Genomic DNA, 16736 nt, shown 5'->3' with positions numbered 1-16736 from the left:
CAGTACTGGCGTTGCAGGAACTTTTAAAACCCAGCTGTAAATGCTGTTTCCCACAGTTGAGGCAAATGTAGAAACGGCTCTGCAGCCATCCATCACTCACACAATAGATCTGTACAGAGGCATTCTCTGTACGCTGAACACGCAATATCATCAGGGGTGGGATCAATGATCTTTAGCCCACTGATGTAATAATCCAACTACTATCACTCTAAAACGTATGATAATCAAAACTGCATTGTTTCCTTCCATTACACAATGTTTTGTTTTGTTCTTATCTTTGTTTATAATGCTCTCTTTTAAGATGTTCTCTTAAATTTGCAAAAATAAGATTTTGGTGGACACTGATGAAGCAGGTGGGTACTAATAAAATTGTGGATATGAACAAAAATAATTTGTTTGTACAATGCTTCCTGCATCAGGCCCAATGTCAACTGTAAGAAATATCCTTCTCTCCCACTTGGGAAACGTGCACTGAGAATAAAGTGTGTCTCTGGTTCTATCTATCAGCACGAGGGAGGTTGAAGCTCTTTCAAGTCAATGTTTAATCTGTTTATAAAGCCTTTATTTTTAGTGCTTTGACATAAATCATACATGAAACCGTGAGTGACTTACTCCAGCATGTCTACACACACACAAATAAAAACTCAAAACTCTTATCAAAATATATTTTATTCTGGACTTTTGTTTCACTGATCTGAGTTAAATGATAACAGATCGATGCGATGCGATTTGCAGAGAGAAAACAAACAGAACAGAAAGGCTTGGAGACCCCATGGGAGAGATGCTGCTGGGCTGACAGGATGCTCTGTTGTGGCGGCACAGATAAAGGCTGACTCAGCGACTTTGACCATGTTTACCCAGACACACTGTGTGGCACAGACCTCAGGATGGCATGAACGCGTGTGAGATATTTTCATAAATGCTGACTCTAAATAGGAACACATGGAATCTCTGTAAGTCCATTAGTAGAAATGTCCAATTTATTCCAGGGGATACAGGAGAAAATAAAGTCCATCTGTGGTTGTACAAACATTTCTCAGAAGCAGCGGGGCTCTGGAGGCAGATGTAATGTTCGTGGTTGAATTAAGCTCCAACTTTCACAAGCTGAAATCAAATTTATAATATATAAATATGTGATATTTTTTGTCCGACTCATTTTGAGTGTGGAAGATTTCATTAGCCTTTCACTGGGTTCTAACATTACCGCAGAGAACATTGGTCCTTTGGCTCCGGAGGTTTAACTTGAGTATGGAATAATATCGGTGCCTCAATGGTGAGTGCATGATGGGACATTTTTAGCACAGAAACAGATAATCCCCCTACACATGTTTTATAGAGCGCCTCCCTACTTCCTAACTGACCAGTGATCCTGCTGGTGCAAACAAAACAGCCAATCAGAAATCACCCACTTAACAGGTTGAAGGAGCACACAGAGAACGTGACGATGCACAGAGACAGATCAAGTGCTCAACGGTGTGAGAACAGAGAGAATTTGAGAGAGGACAAAGAACCACACAAACTAATTTACTGAGCAGAGAAGCGGTTTTTGTCTTCCCAATTAGTTTGGGTGATAAAATAAATATTTCTGCACTCAGAAGGTCCCACTGTGCACTGACGATGTAGGCACAAGTATATTCAACCAATGAGATTGTATCTGCTTCCAGAGCAATTTTCTCCACAAAACATCTGCGACTCCCAACTGCAGCAATGAAAAAGGGGAACCAGAAAAAGTCCCTAGTCTTGGCTCGATTGAAAAAATTACAACTTTATTCAATTTAAAGACTTACGTTTTTTTTTTTTTGGAATAGTCTTATGTGTAAGCCAAGAGGAGTTTCAGGAACGTCATTTTCCCAAAAATATTCAAGCAAAAGAAAAAGTAAAACATTTCTTTATTCAAACATAGACACATTTAGTGGTAGATTTGCTCCTGGGAAAACTGCTCCTCCCCAGGCAAGGTGCCTTCATAATGACGGCTCAGCTCAGTAAGCCTTACATTACAGGGTCAACCTTTACTGTCTGCAATAGCATCAAAGTAACAAAAGAAAATCTTTAAAATTTATAGAACATGTAAATTAACACTGCCAATAAATCATCAATTCACATTTGTTTTTCAAATCTACAAAGAAATTACAAAAATGTAACTTGAAATTTGTCTTTAAAAGAGTATAAAATGTCTCTTGACAATAAAATGTGAGCAGGAGTTTGATGGTGGAGAACCCAGAATGAAGCTGAGAGGGCAGCTGTAAACACACTGCCGCTACAGCTCAGCTTTTTCTGTTTCACTGCTTTAGTTCACCGAGGCTGTCATGTTGTGGGTCTTTTTAAGTCTGGTTGGTTTGTCCTTTTTCACTTCCAATGGGTTCTAAACAACACAAATGTAGATCCCCACACATTATAACAAGTACCTGGTAATAAAAAGAGTCCAGATATTGCTCTAATGTTTTTGGACTTGATTCTGAACCCCTTTACCAGGGATCAGCCAGTAAGACTGAACTGGCTGCGTCTCCAGCCATGAGACTGTAGTTAGTAGTTGTTTTGTGATGTATGTCTGAAGGGGAAAACATACAGAAAGCAAGGCCCGTCTTTCTCTTCCTCTTCCTATGTGAAGGCAGTCTGTTGACAGTCCCACAGAAGCCAGAGCACTGTGCCCGCTTGTGTTTTAAAAGAGTAAAAAGGTAGCAGACGATTGAATGTGTTATAGGAGTGTGGGAGGCAGAGCTGCTGTGAAATGACTGCGTTATTGTTTGAATGAAACCTTCAACAGAGCAGAGCCAAAGTGGACAAAGTTAGCAAAGCTGCTAATCTGAATGACAAAGACCAAACTTTGGTCCAAATAGAATTTAAAATTCCTCAGTGGTCCTGGCACTTGTCCTGTCTTCACACGGCAGTTAGGAGACTAAAACATAAAGAGGCGACCTCCCTACCTCAGACCGCTACGGCTTATTGAGCCAGGCTGTGTCTGAAATCACTCCCTATATGGTGCACTATGTACGTTTATCTGAGTGTGAAATGTACACACGCACACGCACACACACACACACACACTAGGGCTACACGATACAGTAAAATCGTCATATTGCGATGTGATTTACGGTTACTGTGTGAAGGATCAGTTTAATTCTCACTGAAAAAGTATTACAAGTGTGACGATGTGCAGCTTATCGAGGTCTGCACCAAACTAAATGTTGGACCAGGTCGTCACTGCAGCACTTCATTAGGATGCTGTTTGTCATATTTTACCTTTTATTGCACTCGGCCATATTGTGATTGCATAATATTTTGATTCATTGTGCAGCCCTAATATATAAAGCGCTCCAACAGATTCCCAAATTTGAATAAAGAAAGCTACTTTCTGCTCAACAGTCCCACTCTCTGATAGCAACACTACACTGCTGATGCAACACAACAGTAGAGTGGACCATTTCATGTCTGTAACATACGGGGGCCACAGGGTCTTACAAATTCTAACATCCGATGATCTGAATGCCTGAAAATGATTTAAAGTTACCTACAGTCACATTTTTCAGTCGCGCCTTTAAACTAGTTTTACTCTAACCACAAAACCAAACCGCCGTGGAACCAACACTGACTTTCCTTTGTACCTTTTTTGCCAGCATGGATGTAAAATAGGTGTTAAATTGCATTCACAATAAGAATGTACAGACATACCGTGAGACAATTCAATTGCAGTGAGATGAAAACTGGATTGTGATATCAATGTGAAAATGAAACCCTACCTCAGAAATAAAATAACATTCTACATTTTTTAGTTTCTGTCTAATTAAGTCTGTTTCTAGCGTGACTTATATGCAATTGTGATTTGATTGTATCGTTACATCCCTAATTCATAAAGGACTTCAAGTCTGCAGAACCCTGTATATCGAATAGGGGTGGGGGGGTGATTCCAGACAGTTTGACTGTCTTGTAATGCTGCGTTCACGTCAACGCTGTTCAGATTTTTGGGCAAAACACTCCCAGATGTACATCCCAGAATAATGCTCTACCATGAATGCATTAGCAGAGCTCAGCTGGGCAGTCTGTAATCTCTCCGTTTCCTTTGGCTCTACTCTCTGAGGTCGAACTCACTGCGTCATTCCACCTCTGACGATCTGTGGAAACTGGGGCAGTTAGCTTAGTTTGATGGTTTGAGGCCTTTGAGTGTGAATGAAATGACAAACGTTTGAAGTCTTACTGTAAACGATAAGAGTAATCTCACTGAAGCCTTCATCAGCATTGTACAGGAGGACACTATGCGTAGTGCACCTCAGGTATTGAACTTGTGGCCGAGTACAGTCTGTAATCAGAGTGGAACCTGTTGCATCACCGACCACTCAGAACAGCCTTCAACATTCAGACAAGTGGAAGTCAGCTTCTTGCCATTTTTTTAAACTGCTATGGCCAGAGTCCAGAGAAGTGTGGGTAAACCATCTAGATCAAATAGTGCAGAGGAGCTGTTTTTAAAGCATCGAGATGTGCATCATGTGTGGCAGGCGGATGTACGGGGGAATCCAGAGTCCGTCCTCTGGAGAAGGCGACACATTACTGACTGCATTCTGACCCACGGACAACCGCAGAAAGCACTACTGAAACACGTGAGAGGAAGAAAGCCTTTAGGTTTGCCACATTGGGACACTCTCTTGGTGTGTGTGTGTGTGTGTGTGTGATCTTCTCCAATTCATAAAACTCTGACCTGACCAGCCCCTGCCCCCCCTCCCCCCAAAGATTAAAAAATATAAAAACATTGAAACAAGAGATCTGAAATTTAAAAAAACTAAGTGCCATCCTATTTTATGGTGGAGAAGTTGATATGTCTGCACGATGAGATCCAACTAGTAACAAAGATCAACACTTTTTTCATTGTTTTTCATTTTGATGATGATGAGCATGGTTTAAAGATCAAAAAAAGCAAAATAGCTTCCAAATTTTGGTACATATACGGATCTGGAACTTTTTTTTGTCTATCAGTTTTTTCTTTTTTTCACTGCGTCCCTTCTGCATCTCTGTAAGAGTCTGCACAGATAGAGAGGGGCGCGTCCATCCGCCCGTTTGTCCATCCATCTGTTTATCCCTGTGTCTGGACCTGCTGTGTCGGGTGCTTGCTTCCTGTTCCTGTTTCCTGCTTCCTGTCTGTCGGTGGGCGGGGCCGTAGTCGTAAGCGTGAGCAGTACGCAGGGCAGGCAGGGACAGTCATTTGGCTATGTACACATTCATGGTCGGTCCATGGCTTCCAACAAACGGCAGCACTATTTCCGAAGGTCTAGTACACACACCTGGGACAGAAGAGGGAGGAGATGGATCACAATCACAGCTACACACCAGCAGACATGCATCCAGACAGCCCCGTGTAGACTTACAGATCCATCTGACGCGCTGGCTCCCACTTTGTCCCCTGCTGCATTCCAGCAAACCTCAAAGATTCCCCCCGTCCCTCTGTAACTGTGGACTAAAGCGCCCGTCTGCGGCACAACAGATAGAAGCAGAGAGTGAGGGGAGATAACAGGCAAAACATTCTTTTATGGAAATTCCATTTTCCTTTCTGCTCTATTTTCACCAATAGTGTCCATAAAAGCACAGAGTGCAGCAGGAGGCTAAAAACAGCAGTAATTGATTATATATATATATTAATTCTTTGGCCACTCGGGGGCAGCAGTTGTGCGTCTGTCCACCGACTTTGGTTCTGCCTGCTGCTGGAAACTGAGCTGCAGGCAAATCCAGAACAGTGAGCTAAATGATGGGTGCAGCTTTAAAGAACAACTCTCTCCACTCTGTCACCAGCTGCTTGCAAATAAATGTATGTGCACACACCATAACAAAATGAAAAACTGAGATCAGTCAAATGACGTATGTGTTTCTGCTCCTACCTGTGTATTCCAGATGTGCACACATTTGTCAAAGGAGCCGCTGGCCAGATGCCGACCATCGGGGCTGAAAGCCACGCTGTACACCGGCTCCTGGTGTTTAGTCAGCGTGTGGATGCAGATGCCTCTCTCCACATCCCATAGACGCACTGTGGAGTCAAACGACGCACTGTGGAGGTAGGAGACAGACACACGGGTTACAGAGAAGCTGATCAGGACACTGTGACGCTCTTAGAACCAGAGAGATGTTTCATTAACTAGGAGGCAGAAATGGTAAAGACTGTAGTGAAAACTAGGGCTGTACAATGGTGGCCACAATTACAATCATGATTAATTACACAGTGCTATTATGCTGTTGCACTAATACTGTGCATTAGGGCTGGGTGTCAGTCCAATTTATTGCCAATATATTCACAGGTATGTGTGCTGCGTGAGCGCCCCCTAACCCCTGGGGGGATGAGTGCCGAGTTCACTATGTGCAACGAGCTAGTTTTAACAAAATACACTAACCAAATGTCAAGAAAGGAAAAACACATATTCTTCATTAAACAGACACTACAACCGTACAGCTTCTAAATTCAACGTTCTCTCTTATACTGAACTAAGACCTTGAAAATATTGTGGCTCTCTGCGCTGCCGCTACCTCTCTGATGCCTGCAACCTCCCTCGCTCCTCTACCCACTCCATGCCTCTCCTCTCCAAAGTCCCCATCTTCTTCTTGTCTTGTTTGGAGCCCGTGAATCACTGTATAACTGTATTTCCTGTCATCAAACTAGTTGAAATGAACTCTTAATTTACCGCAGTCAGATGTGAAAATACACGTCACTGAGTGGCTCTCATTCTTTGGAGGGAGACCATTAAATTAGGAAAAGAAAATGACAAAAATCACCCCAAAAAACAACCGGTGAGGTATTCGCTCAACCCTACTGTGCATTACTTCAAAATAAAAGACAACTTGTGTTTCCCCAGTTAAATGCTTTTAATGTGAAGCGTCATTAACACAGCACTTTATCCCAGAATAAAAGTATGCAGACTGCAGGCCGTGGGTGCACAGCGGCATGACAGCCCACTAAAAGCGTAACCAGAAGGTCTTGATCGCCCCCTGGTGGCTGGCTGTTAGTTTAGGAAGCGTTTCATTTGATATGCAGCAGTGTACACATTGTAAACATAATTTAACTGTGCAGCCCTAGTTAAAACCAAAATTTGTTTTTGTAGTCTAGCTCACAAACAACATACTGTAAACCAGTGCTCCATTTACCTCACATTATCTCTGATATTTGGTCAATAGACGCTAAAAACAGGCTAGAAGTGTGAGAAGAGACAGTCCAGGTCACAGTCACTAAATCCAATCTATCAGCAAGAAAACTAGCCAGTAAGCTAATTGAGCAAAGCAAATGAAGTCAACATTTAAGTACAAACTGCTACACACACAGCTTATACTGTACTCATTTATTGTGTACAGCACAGTGGGCTCCTTCTCGGGTATCTAACTAGCATACTGATGTTGTTCATAAGACACGCAGAGCCTCACCTGGCTAGCATGAGGTTAGCACTAGGATTGTTGGTTCCAGGGCCAGTGGGACTCCATTTAATGGTGTAGATTTCTTTACTGTGGGCCTGCAGGTCATGGACACACGAGTCCTGCTTCATACTCCAAATCTGAAACAACACAGACCCCCAAAGTAAGAAAACGTTATCCTTGACTTTTAGTCACAGCATGTCAAACTGTAAGTGCATTACTTACAATTAATTAATGAACTATGATCATCATGTGTCACCTGGTCCTATTTCCTAAGACCATTCAAGCAACACAAAGTTTTGGCTTTTTACAGAGCAGCATAATGTTGGGATAGCATCTTTAAATGACATCAAGAGCACTTCTAAGAAGTGTACAGGCCAGTGAGATGGACTTTACATAATCTCCAGTCATCATGAACACATCAGAACTTTCTTTATGGCTCTGCACTGACAGCCCAAGGGTAGCAGCAATAGTGATATTAATGGCACAAGGTGTCCAATATTTCAGCGTTGGCTCCCAGCTCACCTTCAACGTCATGTCGTCTGAGCAGGAGGCTAGCAGGTTCCCTGTGGGATCCCACTTGATTGCATTTACTTCATTCTGGAGAAGAAGAAGAGAGGGATGAAGGGGTGTCGGCTTTCAACAAGGACGCCGTTTAAAATGAAGGTCTAACTGAATGCAAAGAAAAGGGCTAAACTGATGTTGATGTCATTTGTTATTTAATGCTTGTAAATACCCTCAGATCTCCTGTGGGTGCTGAAACAAACCACTTACTGTGTGTCCCTGGAATGTTTTAATGGGTCTGTCCTGTCCCAGTTTACAGACGTGGATACACATGTCTGTACTACAGGAGGCAAACGTGTTGTTGCTCTGCCAATCCACATCTAGTGCTGGAGCTGTGGGAGGTAGGAAGATGGATGTTAGCAGGATCAAAAATATACTGTAAGACATTACAGCAAACGGTAAAACTCTGTCACAAAGAGAGATGCTGTCCTACCTGAATGGAAGGGAAACTGTTGTTTGGCTTCTCCTGTGTGGGCATCCCATATGATTGTTGTCTGGCAGGACACATGTACATGTACGGTTAATGATCAGAGGATACATGATGATCAACATGTTGACAAAATGATTTAGTGAACATCCTGCTTCACCTTGTCTACTCCTGCACTGAGGATAAAATTGCCTTTTTTGTTCCACTTTAGAGCAAAGATGGGACCTTTGTGTTGGCCGAGTGTACTGGCCAGGTTTCCTGTGGAGCAGAGCACACAGACACGGAACCAAATCTGTAAGTATCAAATGAGGAATAAGGCTCTAAATAACACAACACAAAAAATACACTGCAAACCCAATGGCGGGATAAAAACATGCCTCTAGGTGGCAGTGTTGATCAAGGTTCAACAACACCATGTGGCAGAAATACCACAGCACAATCAATACTGAGCACTTCGTAATATAAAAGTGTTCTATACAGATATTTGTATATTAAGAACAATCATTTGAAGACGTTTCCCTCAATCTGTAATAATGCAGGGTTTCCTTCACACTCATGTTTAATAAATTAAAGTCATCTCACCATCCTTCGTCCATATTCTGGCAAAGCCGTCATAGGAGCCTGTGGCTAACAGTGTGCCCTCGCTCTGTCCGAGAGAAAGAGAAAGAAAGATTAAGAGAGTCAGTTTGGACACCCGCATTGTCTTTTGCAGTTGCAGTATTTTTCTCACACAGTCTAGGCTGAATGAATATTCAGCTGCTAATAGAGGAGAGGCCTGTGTTTTCCATCAGCGTGGACGCTTTCCAGGAATTTTGTGCCTCTGCCCTTGGCTCAGGTTTACAATCTGTTGGCTGAACTGAAGGAAAATTCCACTCTCTGATACTCTTCCACTGTTAACAGTTATGTTCGGAGTGCTCTGGGAGTTCCTCTGTGATAAGGTGTTTGTTGTAATTTGCCTTATTGGTATACACCAATAAAAGCAGATTAATTATCAAAAAAGTGAAGATAAAACCATTAAAACTTTGACGGTAAATATTTCTACCACTCACAAACTTTGACCTGCTCCCATATTGTGAATTGATGCACCCACACAGGGTGACTCGTGTTACATCATGTGTGTTAGCGTGCTTACATTCCAGTCTAGTGAGGTGACATCTTTGTTGCTGGGGACATCCTGTCCTCCCTCTCGTATGCAGTGTCTCAGGACCAGCTGTGTGGAGCTGCTCGTGCTGTTCTCACTCAGGTTCCAGATACGAGCTGTTGAATCACCAGACCTATGACACATGGACATATTTCTGATGGTCATACTGGGCCTACTGGTTGTTAAACTGTGACCACATAAACCACTTTCCCCTTTAAAGTCACTTGTCAGCAAGTCTATCCATTCAAATTGATTTTAACAGTTGTTTCATGTGACGTTGCCATTTTTCAGCCCCATGATACGGTAGCTCAGCATAGGTTGAACTATCAAGAAATCTGACCCAAATTTATTTTATATCACATGTAAAATTGAAACCTGTGCAAAACTTTAAGCAACTTGTTTCAGCTTTTAATTACCTTGTAATCATAATTTATACAACTGAAATGCATAAAATAACACAATATCATATCACAGAAAGATTCTGTGTATCATGTACATGTGTATATTTATTCAATATTAATGCTCTGTACAGCATGCAGTGTCTCTCCTGCAGCTGCTGACAGCTGAAGAGTCAATCCCACAGCACGGTAGAGGAGATGTTGTTATACATCTGTTTAGCCCGCCAGAGTCAGAAAAACATTCACTCTGCTTCCATCACCCTTTACTTTTCTTTACAGTTGCTCGTAGTGTTTGCCTGCTTTGAGTTTATTGCTGTTTAAATAAAAGGCATTATATGGTTTTTTAACATATGTCCAGTAACTGTTTTATATGGCCAGAATTATGTAATATTAACGCCCATATTGGCCTTAAAAAAGACTAGCATAAACTCTGTAAACAGATTGAAGTTCAAAAAATATATGATACACTGATTAATTCATTGACAGATAATGAACCACAATTAATTGTTAGAAATACCAAGCCAGTTGCTTCCTATCACCGCTCCACCAGGACAGTCTAATAAAGAAAGGCATGAAACCCCAACTAACACATAAGCATTTAAGTAGTGTTCACTTGTGTGAGTTATAGAGCGAGAGAGAGGGGAGAATAGCAGGACTAACCCCGATGCCAGCAGATCGCTGACTGGGTTCCAGGCACAGATGAAGACCTCTGATTCGTGGCCCCTCAAAACCATGGCCTTGTTCTGGGGAATCTCCACATCTCCATCCACGTCCATCAGTTCTGCGTGGTTGTCTGAGCACACACAGCGAGATGGCAGCATGAGTATAAAGGTATATTTCATTTATAACATGTATTATAGAATATTTTTGTCAAACTGCTATCCTCAAGGTCAAAAAGGATGAAAGTTCTGCTTATTGCAGGTAGCGAACCTTCACTGCATGTCCTTTCCTATTTGTAAACACATTACTCACTAGCTAAGGCGTGGGCTCCGTTCTCCTCCCCGTTGGCAGTATTCTCTCCATTCTTCGCATTGCCAGCGATGCTGCCTCCGGTGGCTGATGTTGGTGCTGAAGCGGCAGCCTGCTGCTGGGCCATTTTGTCCCGGTAGGCCTGCTGCCTCGTCTGAACAACGTCAGGCATCACCGCATCAATAAGGGACAGAGACTCTATGGGCCGCCCATCAAATAATGTGCCGTCCTACAGAGTGGCAGAAATAACCAGTTAGAGAGGAGACACAGGAGAGGAGAGCACAGTTTGTATTATCTTGTTAGTGTCCCACCTCATTGATGCTGACTTCAGCCTCAACGTACTGCAGGCCCTTCTGGATGATGCTGATGAGGGCAGCAGGGGGAACCAGAGCACCATTTATGTTGGACTGGCTGATGTGGCTCTCTATACCAAATGTAAACGCTGAGTGGGAGAACCCTGCAGAAGAAGAGAGGGAAGATATTTTGAACATTGAGAGGCAATGAATCACAGGAAAGAATATTTCCCTCAAATTATTATTAACACAACATGATTTATTAAAGGGTATACACATTTTGTGTTTTACCCACTGCCATAAAAGTATATTCTCCTTACACACTACTGCATATATTCTTTTCAATTCAGGTTCTTGAGGTTATACCAGAGATTGTTTGTATTGCAACCTCTGGCTACAACTGCCACCCAGCATACTAACTGAACTGAATTCCCACCATCAGAGATCAGTGTTTTCACAACAAACAAAAACCATTAGCACATCCATATAATGAAGTACAGTGTGTGTTTATATCAGTTAGACTCATGATGATTCTAATTTGTAAATGGAAGATGATGGGAATGTCCTTTTTAAACCCAACCCAGCTTTAACACGTTTGTTACACTCACAAAATCGATTCCAAATACTTCAAGAGTCATGTTCAGCCAGTACTTTTGAACTTATCAAAAGCAATTTCACCACATCTGCACCAGCTGAGCCCAGACCCTCCATCTATGAAAAATGCACATGATAACATGGCTGGACCACAACCAAGGCCTGTACTCCACAGCCGATAAATCAGCTTATACAATCCCATATCTCTCACAGACTGCTGACTGCACATAGCTTTTTATCTGCACCACTTTGGTGTTTGAGTGAAAGCTGGGACAGCAATACCACCATGGAAGGATGTTCTGATCATCACATGGGCCATCTGTGTCTTACCAAATATATTATGTAATAAATATAATACGGGTCAGGAAGGTAAGTTACAGACAGCACAGTTTTCAATGATACACAGCAGCTGCAATGAGCGTCTTCTGCAGTGATATGGGGGGTTTGGTTTATATAGCTAACCACAGTTAAAGGTTACGGTCCCACCGACAGAGCTCCTCACACAAAGGGCAGGACGCTGCTATTTATGGATAGTAAGCCATACTTGTAGACTGAATTCACTCCTAATGTGCAGGTCTTGGGGTGAAGGTTCTATATATATAAATGCAGTCTATTCACCATCTGATTTAGTGGTGGATGACCGGCCATCGCTCTGTCCCACTGTATGGTTCATTCTGACTGAGTGGGAAGAACTGTACTGTGCTGTTCATACAGCTCTACATGTATATACAACTGTGCACTACACTGTAGTGACAACACAATGTGTGTGGGTCAGCATGTTAGGTGGATACACCAATATTACAAGCAACAACATTCAGTCATCTTTAACTGGTTCTCCTTACTTTTCTCTTTACACTTTTAATCAGTGGTATTTAATTTAAAAAATTGAAATAGTGAAAAACTGTGGATGTAAAAATCTGATTGGTAGGAAAGCAAACCACTAAAAAAGTGAGTTNNATTTATAGAATGCAGACATGATGGAACCAGGGAGTTGAGAGAATACCTGACTCCTGTAGGTATCTGTAGACCAGGAAGTTGACCTCATCACTGCTAATGCTCATCTTTATTCCTGTTACACCATGAGGTCAGCACGCACACACCTAGCCTGGAAAACAGAGAGATTCATCAGTGAAGGGAAACATCATTAAATCATTAACATCGCTACCCATCAATGCACATGATACATGCACACAATAATATAAATGATGTGACAGCAGTACAGTATGAATTCAATTCAAAACTAAAATTATTATGGAAATAGAAGCAACTGTTGACCTAGTATATGCCAAAGTCTAGTCCAGTTTAAGGTCTACTAAAATGTGTGCAATTATAAAAATACATTTAGTCCTCAGAGAGAGCAGTTAGTTATATAGTTATATAGTAAATGGCAAAACATTTGAACCTGCTCAAACTTTTGCTGGAATGCCATCCCACAAGGAACTGTATTGGCCAGTCAAATACAAACAAGCACACATTCCTGGTCGATTACTATGTAATGTGAACTCTTTATTTCTACTGTTGCCTCATAATCATCACAACAAAAGATCAAAAGAGCACTGCCATGGTAATTTTCCAGAGCAGTAAAATCCTGTCTCAGAACATTATTAACCCCTTCGCAGTGTTTCTGTTAAGCTGGACTTCCGGGATCATATTTCATCTCACTGCCTGTACCTGAAGCAACCAAGCCCCTTTTTTAAGTAAAGCTGTTTTCTGTCTTAATGCCTGCAAGTCAAGTTAAAAGTGGCCTACGGATGCTTTCAGCTGTCCCCATCTCTTTACACTAGCCTTGTCACATCTAAGTGGTCTCTCAAGAGTATCCTCACTATGTGTATGTATGTATGTGTGGAGGTTAGGGATGGGAATCAAGAACCAGTTCCAAATTGTCCGATCCACTGGAATCATATGCATCCAACATAATTAATTCCTTTTATCAATGGCAGAAAGGGAGAAACGGTAGCGTGGCTTCATTTCATGAAGAAAGACGACAACAGTGCCCATTGTCATGTCTGATATTTTGAAGTAAGTGGAAACTCCAGTAATATGCTCAAACATCTTTCTACACAACTGGATTGAATATTTTCTTCAGCTGCTCTTTCTACTAGAGATGAACCGATCCACTTTTTTTACAGTTCTATCCCATTCCAATTCCTGAATTTGATATCTGTCGATACTGATGTTGGCCACATTACAAGACAGCCTACAACACTTTGTTTCCGAGGCTAAATTAAGTTAGCCATACCTAGTTAACTCAGTTGCAGACTCATGTTATGTTACGGTGGGTTCATGGTTCAACACAAGCTCCGCCTGGACGTCTAACAAAAACTAAAAAAGACAAAAGGATGTGGGGACTGCGGGACATCTTTCTGGAATTGTTAAATTAATATGAGCTAAAACATTTTGTTTATGACCTTATGTCATTATCCAGCATTATTAGGCTACATATTTATCATAAAAACATCAGATTATGGAAGCTGGATTGGTGGGGTCAGTCCTATATCCGATGTTGGGTTTTTTGCTTCACCATCTTACAGTAGGGGTATTAGGCAGGCTGGTTGTCCACTAATCAGAAGGTTGGTAGTTTCGATCCCCGGCTCTTCCTGCTGCGTGTATCAAAGTGTCCTTGAGCAAGATACTGAACCCCAAATTCCTCCCTTGCTGTGCATTGGTGTGTGAATGTGGAGGTGTTTCTGTTTGTGATGGCCTCTGCCATCAGTGCATGAATGTGTGTGAATGGGTGAATGTGTCATGTACTGTGCAGTGCTTTGAGTGCTCGGAAGACTATAAAGGCGCTATAAAATCCATTTAACATTTAAAGTGTGCTTTCTCAATCCCAACCCGATTCTCACTCATAAATCGCTGACCTCTTATGAATCATTGAATACACTAAATTGGGTACCAATCCACTACAAACTACTCAACTGAAAAATACAAGGGGGACAGATATCACCAGGACTGGAACACTGGACAGGACTTGGCTGGTTTGTGCAGCCAAGCACATGTCAGGGGATCATGATTCATTTTGCTTTTGTCTGTGGCTTCATGAACTAAGACGGTTGGGAACCACAACTTTAAAAGCTCACTGAGAGCCAGAGAGCCGGTTCCAAATAAGGACCAGCTCAAAGCCCATTTCCCCTGAGAATAATCAGCCATGTAATGCCTGGAGCTCAGTGTCTGCAGCCCCCTCTCCCAAGAGAAGGAGACTTTCTGTGCATTTAATGGCATTTAAGTGGATAAAACACTCTCCGGGGTACTGTGAGCGCTGGGTTGCATTTCATTTCCCAGGATGTTAGACTTTCGTCGTCTGGCACAGCAAAACATTTAGTATGACCTGTGGCCTTCACCCTGCAGAATGTCACACTCAGGGGACCAGAAAGTAGTCCGGATCAGACTGTGTTAACATTAACAGCCATTTAATGCTCTTCTGACAAACTAACACCATAAACAAACAATATATTCTTCAGGAAACTGTGATCAACATTTTGTTAGTTACAGCCCTACTAAAGTAACTCCGGTGAATTTCTGCTCATCTCTGTAGTCAACCAACAACAACAACAAAAACAACAACAACAACAGCAGCAGTAGCAGCAGCAGACACTAGAGATATAGCCAACAGACTCAGAGCCAGTTGCATCACCTAGACAAGAGAATAAGCTGCCGTGGCTGAGCTGTCCGGGGATCTGTCCATGACCCATGAGGCGGGCACTCTGTGGCCAAGACAGCAGAGGAGGAGTTGATGCTGGCTCACCGATACTTATCTGTGTCTGGACCTTGTTTCTCTAGTGAGAGATAATTGTGTCTTCCATAGACACAACTGTAAGCCAGCGGGTTGTTGTGAGGGTCAGAGACAGTCAGTTAGACAAACTAAAACCACATGCCTTAGATGAGGATTTCAGCTCACAATTACAAACACTGTGACACAAGTAGCTCAGTGCTGACTGGCAAGATGTCATGGTGTTCAAATGAGTCGTCAACCGCCCCGTGAAACACCAGCATTGCTGACATACTGTACTCTTAATTAGGCCATTATTAAACCAGAAGCAGCTGTCGGGCTGCTTTCACTTCCAATTTACAAAGGTTCCACACTGCAAACAGTTCAGCTGCATATTAGCTATAGCATACCACACAGCAGCACCTTGCAGTTAGTGTGTTAATGACAGACATGTATGACAGCCACTGTTGAAAATACTGCAGCAGGGTGAAAATAAACTCTAATAAACTTCTGTCCAGTGCCAGTTCATTAAGACAGACTTGAATGGCTCTGAATCTAGAGATCTCTAGTTATCCCTCTATAGAAATAAATACACTGTGAGCACACACACGCAAACTGTTATGCAATGCAGTGAAACTCAGGAAATTATTTTTGAGGCTGTAGCTTATGGTGTTGTATTAGAGAGCATTACTGTGTTATATATCTTTAATAATATACCTTGAATAAGTGGGAACAACATCAGTAATAATCATTCAAAAGATATGCCCAATTAAAAAGCATGACAAACAATGACCATGGAGTTGAATCGACACACATAAATACATTTGAAAGAAGTGTTTGTGCAGGGTTGTTTGGATTGTTCTGCTCACTGTAAACTCCACTTCAATTCATACTTTGCAGTCGCCGTTGATTACCATGGTTACCTGGCGGGCAAGAAACATATATATTTACATATATCATATACGTCACCTTACACCACACAAACAATGAAAGCCTTACAAAAGTACGCGATAGCTCTCTTTGTGTGTCAAGGAGTGGATGCGGCTTAACAAACGCTGCCTCGTATGGGAGGTGACACAAACAAGGAATGTCTTCATATCAAGCACAACATGAGTGTTACTAGTGTAGCGTAAGTTAGCCTAACGTTTTTGCTCCCTTAACGTTTGCCATGTTTGTAGGCTATACACAAAGTGATCATCTGTATCCTCGTGCGTGTGATGAACTCTTCATATGAATAATGTACACCCTGCCTGGCCGCGCCATA

The 16736-nt window shown here is 42.1% G+C and overlaps 1 protein-coding gene across 2 annotated transcripts in view; it reads right to left on the bottom strand.

Annotated features, from left to right (window-relative positions):
- Positions 1–651: 651 nt before the first annotated feature.
- The window catches only part of tbl1xr1a (tbl1x receptor 1a), a 40209-nt gene continuing 24124 nt past the window's right edge, over positions 652–16736 (bottom strand). For both annotated transcript variants that reach the window (XM_035653072.1, XM_035653073.1), the window contains 14 exons: positions 12767–12868; positions 11188–11333; positions 10880–11105; positions 10568–10700; positions 9501–9642; positions 8951–9014; positions 8529–8626; positions 8375–8435; positions 8152–8273; positions 7903–7977; positions 7390–7517; positions 5862–6027; positions 5355–5456; positions 652–5270 (listed from right to left, as the gene is read on the bottom strand). In XM_035653072.1, coding sequence (XP_035508965.1) covers positions 5244–5270; positions 5355–5456; positions 5862–6027; positions 7390–7517; positions 7903–7977; positions 8152–8273; positions 8375–8435; positions 8529–8626; positions 8951–9014; positions 9501–9642; positions 10568–10700; positions 10880–11105; positions 11188–11333; positions 12767–12824 — 1548 coding nt within the window. In that variant the 5' untranslated portion in view covers positions 12825–12868 and the 3' untranslated portion in view covers positions 652–5243. The remainder of the gene's footprint in view (positions 5271–5354; positions 5457–5861; positions 6028–7389; positions 7518–7902; positions 7978–8151; positions 8274–8374; positions 8436–8528; positions 8627–8950; positions 9015–9500; positions 9643–10567; positions 10701–10879; positions 11106–11187; positions 11334–12766; positions 12869–16736) is intronic.

This window comes from Morone saxatilis, unplaced genomic scaffold (assembly GCF_004916995.1).
Source record: "Morone saxatilis isolate NCDOM2014 unplaced genomic scaffold, NCSU_SB_2.0 Contig12, whole genome shotgun sequence".
NCBI classification, from domain to species: domain Eukaryota; kingdom Metazoa; phylum Chordata; class Actinopteri; family Moronidae; genus Morone; species Morone saxatilis.
Note: the sequence above shows the minus strand (reverse complement) of the source record. Positions and strands in the feature narration are given on the sequence as shown.